The 19,268-nt window shown below is 42.2% G+C and overlaps 5 protein-coding genes across 11 annotated transcripts in view; 2 read left to right on the top strand and 3 right to left on the bottom strand.

Annotated features, from left to right (window-relative positions):
* Positions 1-1,477: 1,477 nt before the first annotated feature.
* Positions 1,478-2,525, bottom strand: LOC108145207 (TM2 domain-containing protein CG10795). The gene is made up of 2 exons (XM_017270448.2): positions 2,126-2,525; positions 1,478-2,066 (listed from the first exon to the last, which is right to left on the bottom strand). The coding sequence occupies exons 1-2, from the start codon at positions 2,398-2,400 to the stop codon at positions 1,790-1,792; spliced, it is 552 nt and encodes a 183-aa protein (XP_017125937.1). The 5' UTR covers positions 2,401-2,525; the 3' UTR covers positions 1,478-1,789.
* A 214-nt stretch (positions 2,526-2,739) lies between these two features.
* LOC108145208 (selenocysteine-specific elongation factor) lies at positions 2,740-4,479 on the bottom strand. Its single transcript, XM_017270449.2, has 2 exons — positions 4,090-4,479; positions 2,740-4,038 (listed from the first exon to the last, which is right to left on the bottom strand). Exons 1-2 carry the CDS (start codon positions 4,346-4,348, stop codon positions 2,759-2,761), a joined length of 1,539 nt encoding a protein of 512 aa, XP_017125938.1. The 5' UTR covers positions 4,349-4,479; the 3' UTR covers positions 2,740-2,758.
* Positions 4,480-4,750: 271 nt separating this feature from the next.
* Positions 4,751-7,726, top strand: LOC108145238 (probable peroxisomal acyl-coenzyme A oxidase 1). Its single transcript, XM_017270505.2, has 8 exons — positions 4,751-5,211; positions 5,300-5,462; positions 5,528-5,820; positions 5,880-6,285; positions 6,344-6,850; positions 6,909-7,014; positions 7,086-7,241; positions 7,295-7,726. The coding sequence occupies exons 1-8, from the start codon at positions 5,076-5,078 to the stop codon at positions 7,553-7,555; spliced, it is 2,028 nt and encodes a 675-aa protein (XP_017125994.1). The 5' UTR covers positions 4,751-5,075; the 3' UTR covers positions 7,556-7,726.
* A 181-nt stretch (positions 7,727-7,907) lies between these two features.
* LOC108145237 (probable peroxisomal acyl-coenzyme A oxidase 1) lies at positions 7,908-10,902 on the top strand. The gene is made up of 8 exons (XM_017270504.2): positions 7,908-8,144; positions 8,521-8,683; positions 8,749-9,041; positions 9,106-9,511; positions 9,574-10,080; positions 10,137-10,242; positions 10,372-10,527; positions 10,589-10,902. Exons 1-8 carry the CDS (start codon positions 8,003-8,005, stop codon positions 10,847-10,849), a joined length of 2,034 nt encoding a protein of 677 aa, XP_017125993.1. The 5' UTR covers positions 7,908-8,002; the 3' UTR covers positions 10,850-10,902.
* A 1,911-nt stretch (positions 10,903-12,813) lies between these two features.
* LOC108145202 (syndecan) overlaps positions 12,814-19,268 on the bottom strand; it is a 97,281-nt gene continuing 90,826 nt past the window's right edge. For 2 of the 7 annotated variants that reach the window (XM_041707731.1, XM_041707732.1), the window contains 4 exons: positions 18,122-18,545; positions 17,292-17,834; positions 13,812-13,979; positions 12,814-13,264 (listed from right to left, as the gene is read on the bottom strand). In XM_041707731.1, coding sequence (XP_041563665.1) covers positions 13,092-13,264; positions 13,812-13,979; positions 17,292-17,834; positions 18,122-18,545 — 1,308 coding nt within the window. In that variant the 3' untranslated portion in view covers positions 12,814-13,091. The remainder of the gene's footprint in view (positions 13,265-13,811; positions 13,980-17,291; positions 17,835-18,121; positions 18,546-19,268) is intronic. The other 5 variants (XM_041707733.1, XM_041707735.1, XM_041707734.1 and 2 more) reach the window with 5 other exon arrangements.

The following is a 19,268-nucleotide window of genomic DNA, read 5'->3' on the forward strand; positions in this document are numbered from 1 at the left end:
AGTGTTATTAAATATACAAATATGCTATATCGTATATTATAGGGTTCAAGGTGATCTTATTTTTTGTCTGTGTGCTGCCCCTCCCAGCCGCCTGTGCGACCCCCTCCCCCTTGATGTTTACACAGGCGGCACGACTCTCACTCTGTAATTAGGTGTATCCAGTGGACGGATTCCACTGCGACATATCAACAACACATTGTTAACTTCTGGCCGGGCTAATTGAAAAGCTCTTCTCGACATGTCCACCAGTCTACATAACAATAAAGTGGGCGGTGGGTGTGGCCGGGGTCAGTGCATTGCCAATTAAAGAGGGGTTGGGATGTGGGCGTGGCAATTGTGTAGTATTACTTTCTGTTGCCTGGGCCAACGCTCAACAATACCGCATTTCTATACAGTTTTACGGGAGCTGAGTGGCTTTCAAACTGTTTTGTAAGCAGTTGGAGCAGCACTGGCTTATCAAATACCAAAAACTTCCTTTGAAACTTGACCGATTTTCTAATGATTTTAATGATTTAATTAAATATTTCAAAATTTTAATTTATTTGCAACAATAATACCGTCCTATTGAAATTTTGGCGCTGATTTGGAATAATATTGTTCATTATTTGTATTAGGTAATCATTTAAATAAAATAAAAATAAAATATTTTGTAAACTTTTAAATTGCCGAGATTTAAAATTACTTTTGCAAGCCCAAATTTAAAAATCTTTCTGAAAATAGTTACTCGGAACCTATAAGACACGGATATAGAAACAGAAAATATTAATTTGTTTCCAAATATGTAGAAATATATTACTTACTACCTTATTTATATATGAATTTTAAGGAAGTTTAAAAAAAAACATAAAACATTTCCCATTTCTCGAAAGCCTTAACGTAAGGATAAAATAAATTTGAAAATATAAGTACCCCATTAATTAAGGAAAAACGAGACCAGATCTTATAATAAAATAAAAACGGCATAGCATGACATAAAACCTTAGCGACCAATCATCCCATTTGCATGCTACTCGCAACACTCACCCATTTCAAGATAAAACTCAACTTGATCTTAATTGAGAGCCTAATTAAAACGCATCGAATTACAGGCGACCCCGGCCATGCAATTAAAATCGAACAACTCGCCGGCTGATGCGTCGCCGCTGATAATTTCGGAAATGCCAATCAGATGAAAGGGCCAGCAGAGCAAATGTTTGCCGAACAGATCCTCCTTCCATCTCGCCCTCGGACTGCCCGGTCTGTGCGTTCTCCGTCGATTTGCTCTGGCGTCTGGGCGTTTCGCCGGTGAGTCAACAACGTCAACAAGGCGGGATGTCGCCGGCGTTGTCGTTTTTTCTGTTCTTTTGTTCCCCAATCTCTGTCACGCCGAAAATGTTAGCGAGATCAATGTACAAGTGGGCCAATTATATTGCCAAGAAGAGTGACTGGCAGAGGCAATCCCGCTGCCCGCTGTGGATATGAACGGTGATCACGGCAGTCTGATTAAAATCGTTAGTTATATTGGCAAACAATTTGTCTATGCGGCCTATACAATTACACAGTTGTAGAGTTGTATGAGGGACCATGTACAGTGGTAACTAAGACTAAACAATGCAACTTAGGCTACGCAAAGGAGGGTGGCAACAATCTTTACACTTATCAACTAGGGTACGTAATGCACTAATCAGAGTCTCGATCCGAATCGGAGTTCCGCAGTCGTTGCTTATCGTTAGTGTCATAAGCCGTACTTAAGGTATAACAAGGACTTAACGTGATCTACTGTACACCAGGCACTGTGCCGCCTTAACCATCACCAGTCGTCCCTGGGCAGCCGGTAGGTCATATTATCGCTACGCACGATATGAATGCCGGCCCCGTAGTAGGGTATCACGTAGGCGGATCCATCTGCCGGACCCACAACCTGCAGGGCAATTAGCACGATGTCGATCAGCTGGCCCAGGAACATGCCGCCGAGGGTGCAGAACTTAAGGAGTCCGATGCCCGGGTAGCCCAGGTAGAACCTATCCACGCCGAACATGCCCAGGAAGACGGAGAGCAGCAGCGTGGTGTCCAGGTGATAGCCATTTCTGTATGAAAGAAGATTCTTTTGAAGATAAGATAAACAAGATAGTCCAGCTTTACCCACGTCCACTTGCAGGGTATCTCCCGACTGAAGGTGGCGTTGCCCGTCTCCGTGCAATTGATCTCGTTGGCGGCAATGCACCAGACGCGGGCGCGGCCCTCCTTGGTGCATCCGGCCAGCTGCTGCGTCTTTGGATCGATTTGACCTCTCGCCGGATCCGGGCACATGAACTGGCCCATCATCTGCAGCTCGTTGCAATCGACATTGATTTGGTGGGTTCCCTTGGCAAAGAAGAGGAGGAGGAGGAGCAGCAGCAACGGCGGCAGCACTGGGAACATTGGTGGTTTTTGGCCTCTTCGGTTGGCTGGAGTGGAGGTGCGGGATTTGGCGGTGGCTCTTCGACACGGGGACTATTCGTTTTCGTTTCCGATTCGATGTTTTTGTTTGCTGCAACAAAATTGTTGTTTGGACTCATTGGCAATAGAGGTGGAAAAACATCGATGGCATCGATGCCATCAATATTTTTAAAAACTTCGGTAGTATCGATGTTTGGCAGGAATCATCGATGATGTTTCATCTCTAACGCCATTCAAACTTAGACAAATGTTCACCCTAAAAAATAACACTCCATTTCTTCCGCACTGTTAACTTTAATACTCTTTGCGTTTTTTTGCGCAATTTAAAGTACCACTCCAGTTATTGAAACAGACCCGCCTGTTTATTGAATACATACTTCTTACAGTTAAGTAAAACCTGTACATTCTTGACATTGGTTACTGTTTCGGGCGACAGAGCATCCTGCAAAGTAATTGACACTTTTGAGGTCTGTCCAAATGTACGATCAATGCGACCTTTTTGTCCGGACGACAGCTCCACCAACTTGCCCACGTACAGCTCACGTTTGGCCTCTTTCTTGAAAAGATTTTGAACAATCACTTCTTTGGCATTCACCACTCGCTGAATACTCCCAACTTTCTGTTTCCGCTTGAAGATGTGGAGTTTTGGCAGCTCCTCCTGGATGAAGTTGGAGCTCTGCGTCTGCCACGCGACGCGTCCCCAAAAGGCCAAACGGCAGCTACTACTATGGACATCCATGTCCAGTTTGGAGGCAATTAGTGTTACATTTGGAGGCATCAGTACAGGGGTTTCAAACTGTAGCAGGACGAAGATCACTTCAGTGGATTGCATCTCGGCAGGCTGAACTTCCTCCACATACTCGTACTCTTTGTCTAGTTGAAACTTGGGTGATAAGTTGTCCTCATCCCTAAACAAAGTCACACTTGCCATTACAGTGTCATGTCCCACTGAGATGTGTAGTTTGCTCTTGGATTTGATGGCCTGTTTGTAGTAGCGTATCGGTTTGAGCTGCAGGCACACAACGTATATGGGTTTCAGGTATCCTGGCTGGGCAATTACACCGCGTTCCATCAGCTTGGCATTGAACTGGGTCACACAGAGGCCAATTCGATCTCCCATTGAGGCGCTGCACACGTTCTGGCGGAACATCTGCATTGACTTCACTTTCCTTTGCTCGCCAAGGGCTGGCAGCTCTATCACATCGTTCACCTGAACTTTTCCCTGGAGGATGGTGCCCGTGCAGACGGTTCCCTGACCTTTTATTCCAAAACAGTGATCAACGTACATCAGCAATGGATCAGTAACGTTTCTTTCCGGCTGGAAAAAGGTCTCTTTCAATCCGTTTCGCAACTCAGAGATGCCGGTTCCTTCTAGAGCAGACACTGCATAGATAGGCACTTTGCCACCAAACCTGGTGTCTGCCAAAGTCTTTGAAAGACGCAAACGGAGCTTCACCAGCTTTGAGTCCCTCTGATCCTTTGGATAAGCATCTATTTTATTGATTACCACAATCAATTTTTTCTGCAGCAACTCGCCGATAATCAGGCACTCTGCCGTCTGTGTTTGGATTCCTTTCTGGGCGTCGACCACGAGAAGCATGAGATCAATGATCTGGGCTCCTACAATTGGAGATGATTAATAAACAGATTAAAGCAGATTAATGTAAGCACCTCCTATAATAGTGCGTATGAGACTTGCATGGCCGGGACAGTCAACGAAGGTGAACTGGAGTTGCTCGCCTTCAGGAAAACTCGTAGAATCACCCACCAAAAGTCCACTGAAGCCCAAATCCAATGTGATTCCGCGCTCTTGTGACTGGGGATTTTTGTCGAAGGCTGCCGTGCTGGAAATCGAACTCAAAGCCTTGGCCAAAGTGGTCTTTCCGCTATCCACATGTCCAAGCAGACCAATATTAAAGTTTATGGGCATTTTTGGGCAGCAAAAGTCATTAAAATAAACTGTAAAGTCCTACCAAAACAAAACAAATCAATTGAGGTGGTAGACTTTCGATAGTCAGGAAACCGATAGCATTATGTTAATTAACAGATACGTTACTTAAGACTTAACAGTGCTGATAGTTAACAGTTAAATACTTTTAAAGATTATTAGATATTCAAAACTAAAAAAAATAAGAAACCTGGGTCATTATTAAATTAAAATTAGAGATTCAAAATTAAATAAAATAAAAACGAAGAAAACAGTTCTATTATTAAATTGAAAAGTAGAAAATATACGTTTTTCGAAGCTTTAAGGTTTAACAACTCTTTTTATCGATATTCTATGTTAGGGACGATCAAAAGTGATCTAAAACATGTTATCAGTTTACTAATCTGGTTCTAGTTCTAAAATCTGTGAAATCTTAAAAAGTTATTAATCTTTTTCAACAAGTTACTAATCGCGCTAAGCAAATAAACCATGAAGATTTGAACTATGATCAAGCGACTACCGAGATAAGGGTGGCACCAATGCCATAAAAACCCAGTTACCACTGAAGCTAAAGCTCTCGTCGAAACGGAAGAGCGAAGTTTACAAAGTTTGATGACCGTTTTCACTTTTACTTATTGAGTGGTATTGGCGGTTGGGAGCTCATTTCGCGATCGGTTCTCTTGGCGCGCAGTCCGAAGTCCGCAGTTTGGTTTCTACATATCACATAATAATGGCCAATTCCGTTATTCCCACTTCCGTTAATCCCGATCTGCAAAAGGAACGCGATGGAGCGAGTTTTAGCAGCGAAGAATTCGCGGCCTTTTGGGCCGGAAGCGAGGAGACTCTAAAGTTCATCCGCGGCGTTCGTAAGTCCATAAATCTAATAGTCGCTCTAATCAGCGAAAAACAACTTCAGTGGGTCATGCTGACTTTGCTGTTTTTCATCTCGAATAGGTGCATATATGCAGCAGGATGTGGATGTGCTGGAGATGTTGCAATTGCAGAACAAATCGCACGAGGAGATCGTCGAATTCTCCGTGAAGGGAGGCATTGAGGTGGCCAAAAAGCTGCGACGTCTGCAGGAAGAGCGTAATCCTGGCGGCGATGATTACTGGCCGTTAGTGTTCCTTCTTCATATGCATTATAAACCATTCTTATTGGCTTAATACGATAATTATCCAGGAAACTGTACGATCACCAAGTGATGTGGGGTCTTGTGCCCGGCGGCAATCCCTTTGGCGTAATGTATGTGATGCTGGTGAAAGCTCTGCAGGCTCAATGCACTCCGGAGCAGTACGAGGACTTTGGCAAGCGACTGGAACGCTTCGAGATATGCGGCACCTACGCTCAAACGGAACTGGGCCATGGAACCTATCTGCGCGGACTGGAAACCCGGGCTGATTTCGATCCCAAGACAGATGAATTTGTGCTCAACACACCGTCGATTTCCTCCTACAAGTGGTGGCCTGGCGGATGTAAGCTTTTTGGCCTACCTTTATCTAACATATAACCAATCTTATCTCACTATTTTCAGTGGGTCACAGTTCCAACTATTGTTTGGTAATGGCTCAGCTGTATATCGACAACAAGTCCAAGGGCCCGCATATGTTCTTCATACAGGTGCGTGATGAGGAGACCCACGAGCCACTGCCTGGCGTTCACATCGGTGACATTGGCAAGAAGATGGGCTTTTGGGGGGTTAACAATGGCTTTCTGGGCCTTAAGAATGTGCGGATACCAAGGACTCGCATGCTAATGCGACATGCCCAGGTCAATGCCGATGGATCCTATGTTAGCAGTCCCACGAATGTGCTTACCTATTTTGCCATGGTGCGCACGCGCTGTCTAGTTGCCAAAAATAATTCGTTGATGTTGGCGGCCGCTTCCACCATTGCCACTAGATACTCGGCTGTCAGACGCCAAAGTCCCATAAATCCCAAGTGAGTTTTTGCCAAGGTATATATAATGCGAATGAACGAGCCCTTAATTCATTTTCAGGGAACGTGAGCCCCAGATCATGGATCACGTCACTCAGCAAATGAAGCTTTTCCCGGAGATTGCCACCAGTTTGGCCCATTGGCTGGCCAGTGACTACTTATGGAACCTCTACGATGTGACCATTGAGGATATAGAACACGGAAAGTATGAGCGCCTGCCGGAGCTGCATTCCCTGTCCTGCGCTCTAAAAGTAACCTGCTCAATGGACTCTGCCGCTGGCGTGGAAAGATTGCGTTTGGCATGTGGCGGCCACGGGTACCTCATCTCGTCCAACATGAGCAATATTTACGTAAATGCCAGCGCAGCCTGCACCTACGAGGGCGAGAACACAGTACTGCTGCTGCAGATTGGTCGCTTTTTGATGAAGACCTGGCGGTCGGCGTTGAGTGGAGCTCCGTTGGCGCCCACCGTTCGCTATCTGGCCGAGGTGCAAAAAAATCCGGAGTTTGGCAAATGGACAGGCAGCTGGGAAAACATGGTGAAGGCCATGCAGTATGCAGCTGCTAAGTAAGTGCTGCTAACTTTTTACCAATTTCAACCTTTGTTAACTTGTCTTCAATTGCAGTAAGACACGTGTGGCCTTTGAGAGCCTTTCCAACCGACTATCTAAGGGCGAGACCGAAGGGAATGCGGCTAATCATACGGGCATTGAGTTCACCCAAGCAGCCGAGGTTGGTTGGCTAACATATCTTGGACTTTGAACTCTGTTTTTCAAAAATCTCAACATTTTGTTGCCCTTTAGCTCCATGGACGCGCCTTTGTTTTCGGCTCTTTCACCGCTGAAGTGACTGGACCCAAATCCAAAACCCGCTCAGCGGCGCTCAATCGAGTTTTGGAAAACCTTCTGGAGCTGTACCTGGTCAAGGAGACACTTAATCAAATGGGCCATCTACTTAGGGTAAGCTAGAGATTATTGAAGTATGTTCAAATACAAAATTTTCCGCTTTCCAGTTTGTTGAACTGACCGATACGGATCTCACGCGGCTGCAGGATCGTTTGGAAACGGTGCTCACCAAACTGCGACCCGATGCTGTGGCTATTGTGGATGGCTTCGACTTTAGTGACCTCCAACTAAACTCCACTTTGGGCTCCTACGATGGCAATGCCTATGAGCGTATCTTCGATGCGGCTCTCAAAAACCCGGTGAACCAGAAGTCAGTGCCAAAGTCCTTCCATGAACTCCTGAAACCTTTCATGAAGTCCAATATGTAGTGCCTAGCACCAATTTTAAGTCATTTGTAAATCCATTATCTAGTGTTGAACTAGATTTTGGGTTATGTTAATGTTTATACCCGGTATGTATTGATTTTGTACATGCCCAGTCTTTTTTGTTATGATTTTGTAAATAAAACTGTTTATAATATATTCTCCTCTTTAACTGAATACAGCTTGTTTTGTTATTATTTTATAAATTGTGTTCTCGAGTAATATAATCTTCATAATCTAAATTCTTTCGCTAAACATGAAAGTTTACTCTTGGTTAAGTTGTGACGATCAGCTTTCTCTCTTAAAAAAGCTTTCATGTGCACTTTGCCCCTCCAAAAGCTTTCCTTTTCGCCGTTGAATTCATTTTCGCTCAGAGGTAGTGTTGAGCTCACAGCTGTTGGTTGGATCTGGTCTTGGAAAGCTATTAAGTTTACAAATTAATTTGTTATTACAATGTCGCACATCAAGAAATTAATACCAAACACAGTGAATCCAGATCTTCAGAAAGAACGCACGGGAGCCGAGTTCGATGTGGAGGAGTTTGCAGCCTGGTGGCAGGGTGGTCAGGACAAGCTAAAGACCAAACGCGAAATTGGTAAATATCAAAGTATATCACTTATCAGAAGAGACCCACACCGGCATATGTACGTGATATGGCAACGGTTTTGGCCCTTATTGGCCAATAAGATAGTCAGGGTCCAAAGAGTTTAGCTAATGGCCGCAAAGTCCAAGAATAATTAAACACTGTTGGACGGCTGAATTAAAATTTGAAGTTGCAATGATTAGGTTTCTTATCAGCTCAAAGGGGCTCATCCAAACCCCCAGGTGATAACAACAGTTCCAATCTATATATAAACACTTTTTATCAGTGTTCAATAATTATGCAAACTAGTTAAATAGTTTCCTTTTCTTAATTCTTTTAAATTAGCAAATATTATTATTTTATTGAACTTCTATATTTTTATAAAAAGAGAAGGCCATCTTCAGTGATCTGGAGGATGGCTATGGCCTGGACCATGAGTACATGTCCCACGAGGAAGTCTACAATTCGAGTGTGAAGAAGGTGGCTGAGGCTGCTACCAAACTGAAGGCACTGCAGAACAAACTAAATCCCGGAGGCAACGATATCTGGCCGTGAGTATAAACGGCCAAAGTGTAAAATTGGATTGCCCCAACTTCTTATCTCTATGTGCTGGCAGCGGAGTGCTGTTCAGTGTACAGAGCCATGGACTCTTTCCGGCCAATCATCCGGTGTCCACTCACATCACCATGTTCGTGGATGTGATCAAGGGACAGGGAACCCCCGAACAGGTGGAGAAGTGGGGCAAGGCGGCGGAGAACTGCAACATTATTGGCACCTATGCCCAGACGGAGCTGGCCCATGGAACCAATGTCCGTGGGATTGCCACACGGGCGGACTTTGATCCCCAAACGGATGAGTTTGTGCTGAATACGCCGAACTTGGAGGCTTACAAGTGGTGGCCTGGCGGCTGTAAGTGATTCAAATTTAGAAACCACCATTCTCCTTACTTAATTCTCCTGTTTTACTCCAATAGTGGGACATACTGCCAATCATGCCATGGTGGTGGCTCAGTTGTATATTGCTGATGCTCATCATGGTGTACAAATGTTCATTGTGCCGGTGCGAGATGCCGAGACGCATATGCCACTGCCGGGAATCGATATTGGTGAGGTTGGCAAGAAACTCGGCATGGTGTCCGTGAATCAGGGCTTCCTGGGACTGAACCAAGTTCGCATTCCGCGCACCAACATGCTGATGAAGTTCGCCAAGGTGGAGCGAGATGGCACCTTCAAAGCCAGTCCGGCATCGAGACTTAACTACCTGACCATGGTCTTCACCCGCTGCCTGATTGTCAATCTGAACTCCACGCTGCTTTTGGAGGCGGCCACCATTGCCACCCGGTACTCGGCTGTTCGGCGGCAGAGTCCCATCGAACCCAAGTGAGTATCTCAGTAGTTTATTTTATTATTACAGAAATTCCCTAAAACCATTTAATGTGCAGCCAACCCGAGCCGCAGATCATGGATCATGTTACCCAGCGTCTGAAGCTCTTCCCCGAGATCGCTAGCGGAATGGCCTATCACCTGGCCGCCGAGTATATGTGGGAGATATATGCCCAGACGGTGCAGGAGGCCAACAATGGCAAGTTCGATCGTCTGCCCGACATGCACATCCTGTCCTGCGCCCTGAAGGTTCTTTGCACCACAGACGGCTGTGCCGGCATTGAGCGACTGCGGCTCTCAACTGGAGGACATGGTTACCTCACGGCAGCAAACTTGAGCAATATCTATGGAAACGCTGTGGCTGCATACACCTACGAGGGCGAGAACACAGTGCTACTTCTCCAGATTGGACGTGCTTTGGTCAAGGCCTGGGCCTCTTTTGTGGAAAAGAAACCGGTGTCCGCATCGTACAGCTACTTTGCCAGCTCCATGCAGCTAAAAGAGTTCCCCAAGTGGGACAACTCCTGGCAGTGCATTATCAAGGCGTTGCAGTACACGGCAGCACAGTAAGTTTGGCTTTAAAATGCAATTTTAAAGAAAATTTAAATATAATTTCCTATAGGAAAACCCGCATTGCCTTCGAGAACTTGGCGGAACGCATGGCCAGCGGTCAATCTCAGGGTGTGGCGGCTAATAACACGGGCATTGAGCTTGTTCGTGCTGCTGAGGTTAGTTAAATCAAATAAAAGTCAAGAAAAAGATTTAAATAGTGATTCGATTATAGTCAATTTAAAAGACATTTTATTAAAAGTGTGTAAAGATATTAATTAATCAGACTTTATCAACCAATTTTTTAGCTTCATGGCCGACAGTTTGTGTGCCAGACATTCCTAGAGCAAATCACAGGTGCCAAGGCCCAAAAGCGTTCCCCGGCTCTCAACAAAGTTTTGGAGAATGTCCTCGAACTGTTCCTGGTCCAGACTGTGCTCAATAACCTCAACGATATTTTGAGAGTAAGTTTTCTGCTCTATTCCTATAAATTAATTTTTTATTAATTTTTTTGTTTGCAACCAGTTCATTAGCCTCAGCGATGAGGATTTGAGGTCGCTGCAAAAACGCCTGGAGATTTCGTTGGAGAAGTTCCGACCTAACGCGGTGGCCATATGCGATGGCTTTGGGTTCCACGACCGTGTTCTCAACTCTGTTTTGGGCAGCTACGATGGCAATGTTTATCCAAGACTCTTCGATTCGGCCAAGCGCAGCACCATGAACCAAAAGCCCGTTCAAAAATCCTTTGAGACTTACCTGAAGCCCCTAATGAAAGCTAATCTGTAAAGCAAACACGACCAAGTCATGTGGATATAAAACTAATACAGAAAAGAAATCGAGATGTTTTGTTTAAATTAGTTTTATACCAGTTTTATTTAGCAAATCAAAACCAATTTCTCAGTACATTCAGCGCATTTTAAAAAACTAACAAACTAAACGCTTACAAAGTAGCAAAAAAAGTTGATGTAAAATTTGACAAAACGTACTATGGGTCGAGAGTAGAACAAACATAGTACGTGTACATATCAAAAAAGTTGCGGTTGCGTTTTTTACAGTGTAGAAAATGTTGTGTTCAGAAAAATGTTTTAGTTCCTGTTGCTGTTGCTGCTGCTGCTGCTACTGCGGCTGTTGTTCATGTTCTCGTGTTTGTTTGCATCGTGTGTGTGTGTTTTTGTGTGTAAGTTTCTTTTTGGATTTTGGAAGGGGGAAAATAGTTTTCTGTTCTGATGATGTTCGAAATTTCCCATTGTTATATGCTCTGCTGTCAAAGTAGTAGTATGTTTAATTCATTATTTATGCATTATACACAGTTACACACACAATTGATTTATGTTGCTAATTATATACTTATATGTTATATATTAGTTTTCGTTTTTTCATAACTTTCTTTTCGCAATGAAAATATGGCATGAGAGTTGGAGAGAGAATATTGGTTGACTAACAATTAAACAAGTATTGCAGCTAATTGATTGGTTATGTGAGGGCGTGGGTGTGGGGGTGAGTATAACATTTTGTTGCTGGACTGCTTTCGTTTCAAATGATTTTGCCATGTAAACTTAACAATTAATTTTCACTATTGCATGTGGTTATTATCTGTGGCTGTTGTTGCTGTTGTTGTTTTCGTTCTAATTCGCGTTTGTATTTTGCTTGCAAAACTAAACAATTGTCATTGACAGCGAACGTAAAAACTAAATAAATGCACAATAATTAATGCGTTAATCCGATTTTGATTCTTAGCCATGGAAGAAGCAGTTAATTCAAGCGAAGGAAATCTCGAATAACTCTAAAACCCAAGTGGAAATCTAAATTAATGTACAATTGCTTTCTTATTGACGATTTTCCATTACTTTTCGATTTCGTTTTCCAATTTCAATTTCAAATTCTTTTCAATAAATATTCATGGTTTTGTGTTTTCTAGAAAAAAGTAGAAATAGTTCTTCCAATTTCAATTCTGTTTGTTTTTTTTTTTAGGTTCCAGGAAGGTTCACAGTGTCCATAAATCTGTGTTTTGCTTGATTTAGTATTTTTCATTTTTTGTTTTCTTTTTGTTTTGTTTGTTTTAGGAATTACACTAATAATTACATAGTTTTGCTTATGTATAACTTAAAAACATTTATGCATCGATTTCCGTTTGTTATGTGCCGCACAATTTATAATTATAATTATTTTCATTGGACTTCGTTTGACAATTGGTTGTTAAAATAAAGAGTTAAGAGTGTGTGGTTCGACGAGGGGTCTACCGAGAGTTGAGAGATAATCGTGATGTATCCAATTCGCTTTCGTTATTCAGCTAACATATATAATGCATACATCTATATTCAATATGCACGAAAGTTGCCTTTTACATCTATGTAGTTGGATGCGCGTGTGTGTGTGTGTGTATTATTATAGTTATTATTATTCAATTTTCTCCCGCTTTTTCAGCTTTTGCTCTACATACTCGTAATTCATAATTAATTTTCTTAATTTTGCCCGCCCTTATATTGGTTTCACTATTTATATATAATATATTATTTATATATTAAATTTTGCATGATTTATTTGCAATTATATTTGATATTTTTGTTTGTTTTTGTCTCTTAAAACTTACTTAATTAGAAAAGTCGCATACACACACTCACACACGCAGAGAGTCGATTGTTTGTCTGTGTGTGTGTGTGTATTGCATTAACTTACAGGTAAGTTTTCCTTTTTTTTTTTTTTGTTTTTGTTTCGTTATTATTTTGTCGATTTGTTTTTTGTTTATTTTAGTTTTATTTACCCCTCACGAAAAATTGTGTGTTTTTTTTTGAAAACGGTAGAAATTTTCAATTGTTTTTTGTGTTAGTTTTGTAGCTGCTGCTGCGGATGAACTATCCTTGTTTTAGTGGATCGCTGATGATGGTGCACTTCCACTTCGCACAGTGTATTCAGTTGAGCCTAACCATTCCCAGTCGCTCCGCCTGCGTCCATTTTTCCGCACCCTCGTCCTCACAGTTTTTTGCCTGCACTATGGGTCAACTTAATACCTGCGCGCCGTACCATTATCTCAGGCGTAGAACTCGCGATTATTCGCGTTTTTCGCATACGAATTGTTGGCCGGCGATCGCTTGGGCTCGTCCAGCGCATAGGATCCCTCGTCCTTTTTCCTCATGCGGTACACAATAAACATCACCACGAGTATGGCGCAGAGCAGGCCAACAACGGCGCCGCCAATAACAGCTGTGGAAAGGGGAAATAGTTAAGTATTCTGATTTTTCATACATAAAGGTTTATCAGGGGAATCTTAACATAGAAGTTGAACTCTAAAGCCTTTTACATGTTGAGTATTTTCTGGGTTTTTCTCTTCTCTTTCACTTAACATTATTATTTGAATTGCATTATATGTTAAGTTTTAAGATATATGTTTAAGTTTTAAGATATATCACTCATACGCAGTGATGATAAAAGTACGAAAATTACGGCTCGATTACAAATTTTGTATTTTATTTTTAACATTAGGTTATTGACAAATAAGTAAAGCTGAAAGCTTGCAATATTTTGTGGTAGATACGAAAAAATTCGGTCTTTATTAATATTTTAATAATAATGGTGTCTAACATGGCGTATTAGTGATATTCACTAAATAGTATTGCTGTAGTAACTGATTTGGTTTAAATTAAAAAAATATCATCTGACAAACAATTTTGAATATTTAAAGCCTTAGTAATAAAGTTTTGGAATTTCCCAAGGTTTATAGAATCCACCCTATAGATATAGATATACTTACCAGCCAGAATGCCGGGCTGCGAGAAGAAGCTCGACGTGCGATCGTCCTCGCTCATGATGACCACTTCGTTGCCGTTGGGCCTGTGATCGATGCCCTTCGTGTCGGAGGGCTGGCTATTCACGTTCGTATTGGGGTCCAATTCGTGCACGTTGCTGCCACCTGCGCCCGCTGTTCCGGAGAAAGAGAAGGCATTGTAGCGATGAGAAAGAGATGCAGTGTGCGAAAAAGTCCATTTATGCCCATGACGTGCAAGCAAAATCAAACAAAACAGAGAGTGAGACATAGAATTGTTGTTTTGTTTCGTTTTGTGTTGTGTGGGTGGTATTCAATTCAATTCAATTAAATTGATTTGAGTGTCAATATTGGTTTTAGTGAGAGTATACGATTGGGTAAACATGTGTGTATGTGTATGTGTTTGTGTGTGTTTGTGTGTGTGTGTGTGCGTGTGTTAATGAGCTGTTATGCGGTATTTACAAGGCTTAATGTTAGTCGAGCTGCGTTTACTACATAGGGAAACTTACTCCAAAAGCTAGGTCTTAAGTGGTATGTCCCCAAAGTTTCTTTAAATATATAAGGATGCCAAAAAAAAAAATGTCTCTAAAAAGAAGTCCTAAAACATTTACTATACTTTCTGACATTATTATTTAAGTCTCTAAATCATATCACTAGAGGTTTTTAGAGCATCTATTTTAGGGAACTACGGTAGGGGGTCTGACTTTAATTTTAAATATTGTTTGATTTTATTTGGTTTAACAGGTACAAAGCCAAAGATTGTGCAAAGACTGCTAGATTACCTTTAAGAAACTTGCCAAAATAAATATATCTAGAGCCGACAGCTCATTTCACGGTAATGAGCAGGGATTTCCAGCAAAGTTTTGTGCGAAATGATAAAAGTTTGCCAGCTAGGCGAATGCAAATTGTGACACATTTTGCTGGAAAATTTCATCTGTTGACTTAGACTCACGAGTCAATGCCCTCAAAAGTATGCAATTATGCTGCTTGCTTAAAATTGACAAACGAGGGAAATTGCGAAAATTCAAAGCCCAATTTGGCGCTGTCGAATAACGCGAGTTTACATTTAATTTAATTGGCATGGCCTGTGTTCATCGTTCCCCCTCATTACGGCATATGTGTTTGCTCCTTATTCTTTACGCAGCTATTGTTTGATCCCCACGCTCCCCATTAAGCTCTCCAAACGGCTTAAGACAAACAAATTGCTTGTTTAGCCCCCTTGTACCCTCACTTCTGGGCCGCTAAAGCACACACATGGATGGATGCTCCCTTGAGGGGAGGCATATTAATTAGGTAATGCCCACGAGGACTCCTTGAATTGGCCCTCGCGAACAAACTCCTCGAATTGATTTTATATGCGCTTTGCAAACTCGGGGCAATCACCGAGAAAGAGTGTTCTTTGAGTCGCTCTGGAGTTATAAATATTTGCCTTTCAATGCGATTTCCAAGAGCAAATGGATTTCTCAGCTCCTAGCTTTGAGATAGCTTCGCTGACTTGCCATCACATTGATTTCCTGCTCGTCTGTCTGCCCTTAAATCTTTCTATTTGTGCACAACCAATAAAGGTGCCATCATGTGTGTGTGTATGTATGTGTGAGTGTCTGGATTTGATGGGAAAATGCACTTTGTTGCCCAGATTGGAGATTTTGGGTAGGCAACACACACTTTGTGCTACGATGTTTCGTGTGGTCAACTGTGCGCAATTATGGCAAAATTATTGCCAGTGCTGTGTGTCACCCGCGTCAGCCGACCATATTGATTGTGTTTGTGTTTGTGTTTTCGGTCGAGGCATTGCGTGGCGTGGCGATTGCAAAGCAAACATCGAAGCCATAAGCCCACAGAACCCACACAGTCGATTGCCATTAGGCCATGTTTCAGATTCTGGCGGTGCTCGGCGCTTTTCCCTAGGACCATACACTGTGATTGTTAGGGATTGTAATCCCTAGAAAATTCACTGTCATACCCAAGAGTATCTTTAAGAAAGAATCACTGAGCTGCCACAGAAATCTATAAACAGTAGAGCTAAAATATGATTTCAATTTCCAATGTCCTGGGGGAAATAGTTTAATAATGTTTTGACTTTTCCAAAATATTTAAGCAATATATATAAACTTGGAAAGTAAAACTGCAACTTTGAGAGACTTACATTATTTGAACAATGTTTTTTATGGTAGTAATCTTTTTTTTCTCCCAGTGCAACCACCCACAAAGCGTTAGTAAGAGCATCAATGCCTCAAGTAAGCGGCTACAGTTACGCGTAGAATACAAAAGGGAGTGGGTAACAGAAACAGGAGCCTTTTGCCATTGCCAGGAATCAGTGATTTTTCATTTGAAGTGCCTGCGAAGCACGCCAAGTGTTTTTCCCCACCAACAAAGCACAAAATCACTGCGCGGCTTAGTGCGATTTTCCGGGCGATTTTCATTCACCAAACTGCAGGAGGTGGAGCACTCGGCACAGTGTTAATGGAACTTTATGCCTAGGGCAAGAATTGCAGAATGTATTTCCCCCCAAACCTCGACTCCATGATGGAGTGCTTTCACTGTTGCAGCCTAATCGATTGTTTGGCTTTGGCATTGTCTTTGCCCTTTGTTTGTTCACCGTTTTACCGTCACGATAAAAGCATTTCAACTATTCTTAAAATATTCGCCTTAATCTAGCGCTAGCTTAAGGTTAAAACTAAACTCTTAAACGATGAGGGTCGAATGAAAGTGTGTTTGGCTCTGCGGGAGTTTTTCCAATCGAATGAACGTCACGAACAGAATGTAAACGGAAATGATTCAATGAATTGGTTTATGAACGAATGAATGTGTGGGAATTGTTAAGTGATAAATTGGTCAATCCTTCGACAGAGACAGAGACAGGGACATAGGACAGACTGAGACTGAGAACGAGAGGATTTGCAGGACACCCGCAGCGTTGACCGTAGACTTTTCAGAGCGCGATAAAAAAAAAGTAAATCATACATGAACACACACCAAATGTGAAACTTAAATTGACTAAAAGATACTTGTAATTTAAAGTACATAAAGTGCACACACGCAAACTACTTAAACAAAAGCAAATCAGTCTACATAAAAGCCAAAAAGCAACAACTTAAAATAAGTTAAGCACGTATTATATATACTCAGAAATTGATTGATTCTGTATTTGTGTAGTTTAAAACTATAAAATGTTGCCATTTTTCTGTGTATATATAAAAACCAACATTACTGTTCAGGTATTTTTTGTAGTAAATCTTAAAACCAAAGCATAGCTAGAAAATCAAAATAAGTAAAGATATAGCTCAGTGCCAGGACTCAAAGACAACATAAATGATGTGCAATAAAGACAGTAAAACAAATATGGTGGTAAGCAAAAGGCACAACAAAACACAAAACTACATAAATAAATATATAAATATATATAAACAAAACCAAATAAAATAATGAGAAGTAAGAAAGAAAATGGTAAAAATAAAAACCACTGACGTCCGCGCTCTGTAATATCTCCATCGTTGCCACCGATTCTATGACCATCAACATCGCCATCCACATTCTCATCCTCATCGCCTCCATCCACATCGATTTCGTCCTTAAAAATTGGATTTTCTGGCACCGTTTTGGTATCATGGATGATTTCGTCGTCTGAGATTTTGGGAACAATTGGCGTCTGAGTTGCCGATTCGGGATCATCGATGTCGATTTCTTTGTCCAGAGATTCACTATATTCAGTGTCGTCCTCATCGTCCTCATCGTCAGAGTCGATGCTATCGCCGCTGGCCTCCAGGTCCAGATCCTTATCGAAGGGCGGGAATATGGGCTGATTGGGGGGCAAGGGAATCGTGGGTGCGGTCGTGGTCGTTGTGGTACTATAATTGGCAGTACGCTGGGTTGTCGAGGATGACGATGTGGTACTTGTTGCTGCCGTTGTGGTGGATGCGACAGTTGTCGTTGTTGGGGTGGTTGCTGGCGTTGGTGTCGAACTCGAAGTTGTTGAGGTTGTGGATGAGGTTTGTGTTGGTGTATGAGCTGCTGGATATAGAGATGCGATTGTTGGTGTTGTTGTTGTGTATGATTTGGGGGAAAGGGTGCTGAATTGTCGTTAATGCTAATGTAACTAATAACTAAATTCGATCGATCTTTAGCTGGTACTCTATCTGTATCTATAACTGTTACTGTATCTGTAGCTGTAGCTGTAGCTGTATCTGTTGTTGGAAGTGGTGTGTTTGTTGAAATTGAGGTAGAAGTAGAAGAAGTGGTTGCGGGTGTGAAAGGTACACCAACGAGTGTTGCATTTACATGACTAGCTTGATCTTTACCGATTGCGTTAATGCCAGTGCTATGGCCACCGATCTCACTACCACTGCCACTGATGATGCCGTTCTGGCTGTTGATGTTGATATTGTGGTTATTATTGTTCGCTGTGGTGCTACTACCAATGATTGTGCCACTATTCGTTTGATGGTTATTATTGGGATTGAGATTGATATTCTGGCTGTTGTCGATCTGATTGTGATTATTATTGTTGTTGAATCTACTCGAGATGAGGTCGCTGTTGCTGTTCTTGCTGTTCTTGCCGAAGTTCTCGTTCGAGTTATGCTTACTGTTTATGCCGGCGCCGCCGTTCTGCGAAATGCGCGTGTTGTGCGAACTGTGCGAGTGTTGGTCGGGTTCGGCGTCCTCGTCATCGGGTCCAAAGCCGGAGCCAGAATAGTCCGGTTCTTTCTCTAGATCTTCGTGTATCTGCAATAAAATTGAGCAGGAAAGTAGAGGTCAGTTTTAATAAAGTTTTGGGTTCTGAGTGCTTAATAAGGTAATATAAATATAAATAAATTATATAAACATGTTTTTAAAATGGTAAAAAAATTTAAATGGTAAAAAAACTTTTTATTAAGGTTCGAAATATTCAAATATGAACTTTTTAATAAGGGGTACGTTTTTAAAATGGTATACAAAAACACTAAAAGTATTTTCTAAGCATTTTCATATTTTACCTGGGGGACTTTAAGAACAGGAAAAAGAACAATTTTAAATCAAAGGTTTTTGGCAAATACTTTCCCAAGTGGCACATGATTCGAATAAAGGAAATTTGCTCTCAACAAAGACCACTTTTGTGCGCAACAAATAGCAGCTGTTTTCCATTGAAAATTATGCACGGTACGTGTCCTTGAGTCGTTCCACATTCGCGTTGGAGATGCTAAGAGGGATCGAGACCCTTGGGTCATGTCCTCCGGCCTTCGGGGAACACATTTCATGCGGCCCATTGTCTGACTGAGCTTCGACTCTGACGGCTTTTTGCGGTTTATTCGCACCAAAACAAGTACAAAAACCTCAAAGAAGGGGGAGGAGGAGGCGAGGGGGAAAACGGTCCCGACCAGAGGGCCATAACAACTGTGACCAGAACCAATTGGCCAGAGACAGCCGTGGGCCAACTGAATGACAGAGACAATTCCCGGCCGCAGACGC

The sequence above is a fragment of the Drosophila elegans genome, unplaced genomic scaffold, assembly GCF_018152505.1.
Source record: "Drosophila elegans isolate 14027-0461.03 unplaced genomic scaffold, ASM1815250v1 contig_183, whole genome shotgun sequence".
Lineage (NCBI taxonomy): Eukaryota > Metazoa > Arthropoda > Insecta > Diptera > Drosophilidae > Drosophila > Drosophila elegans.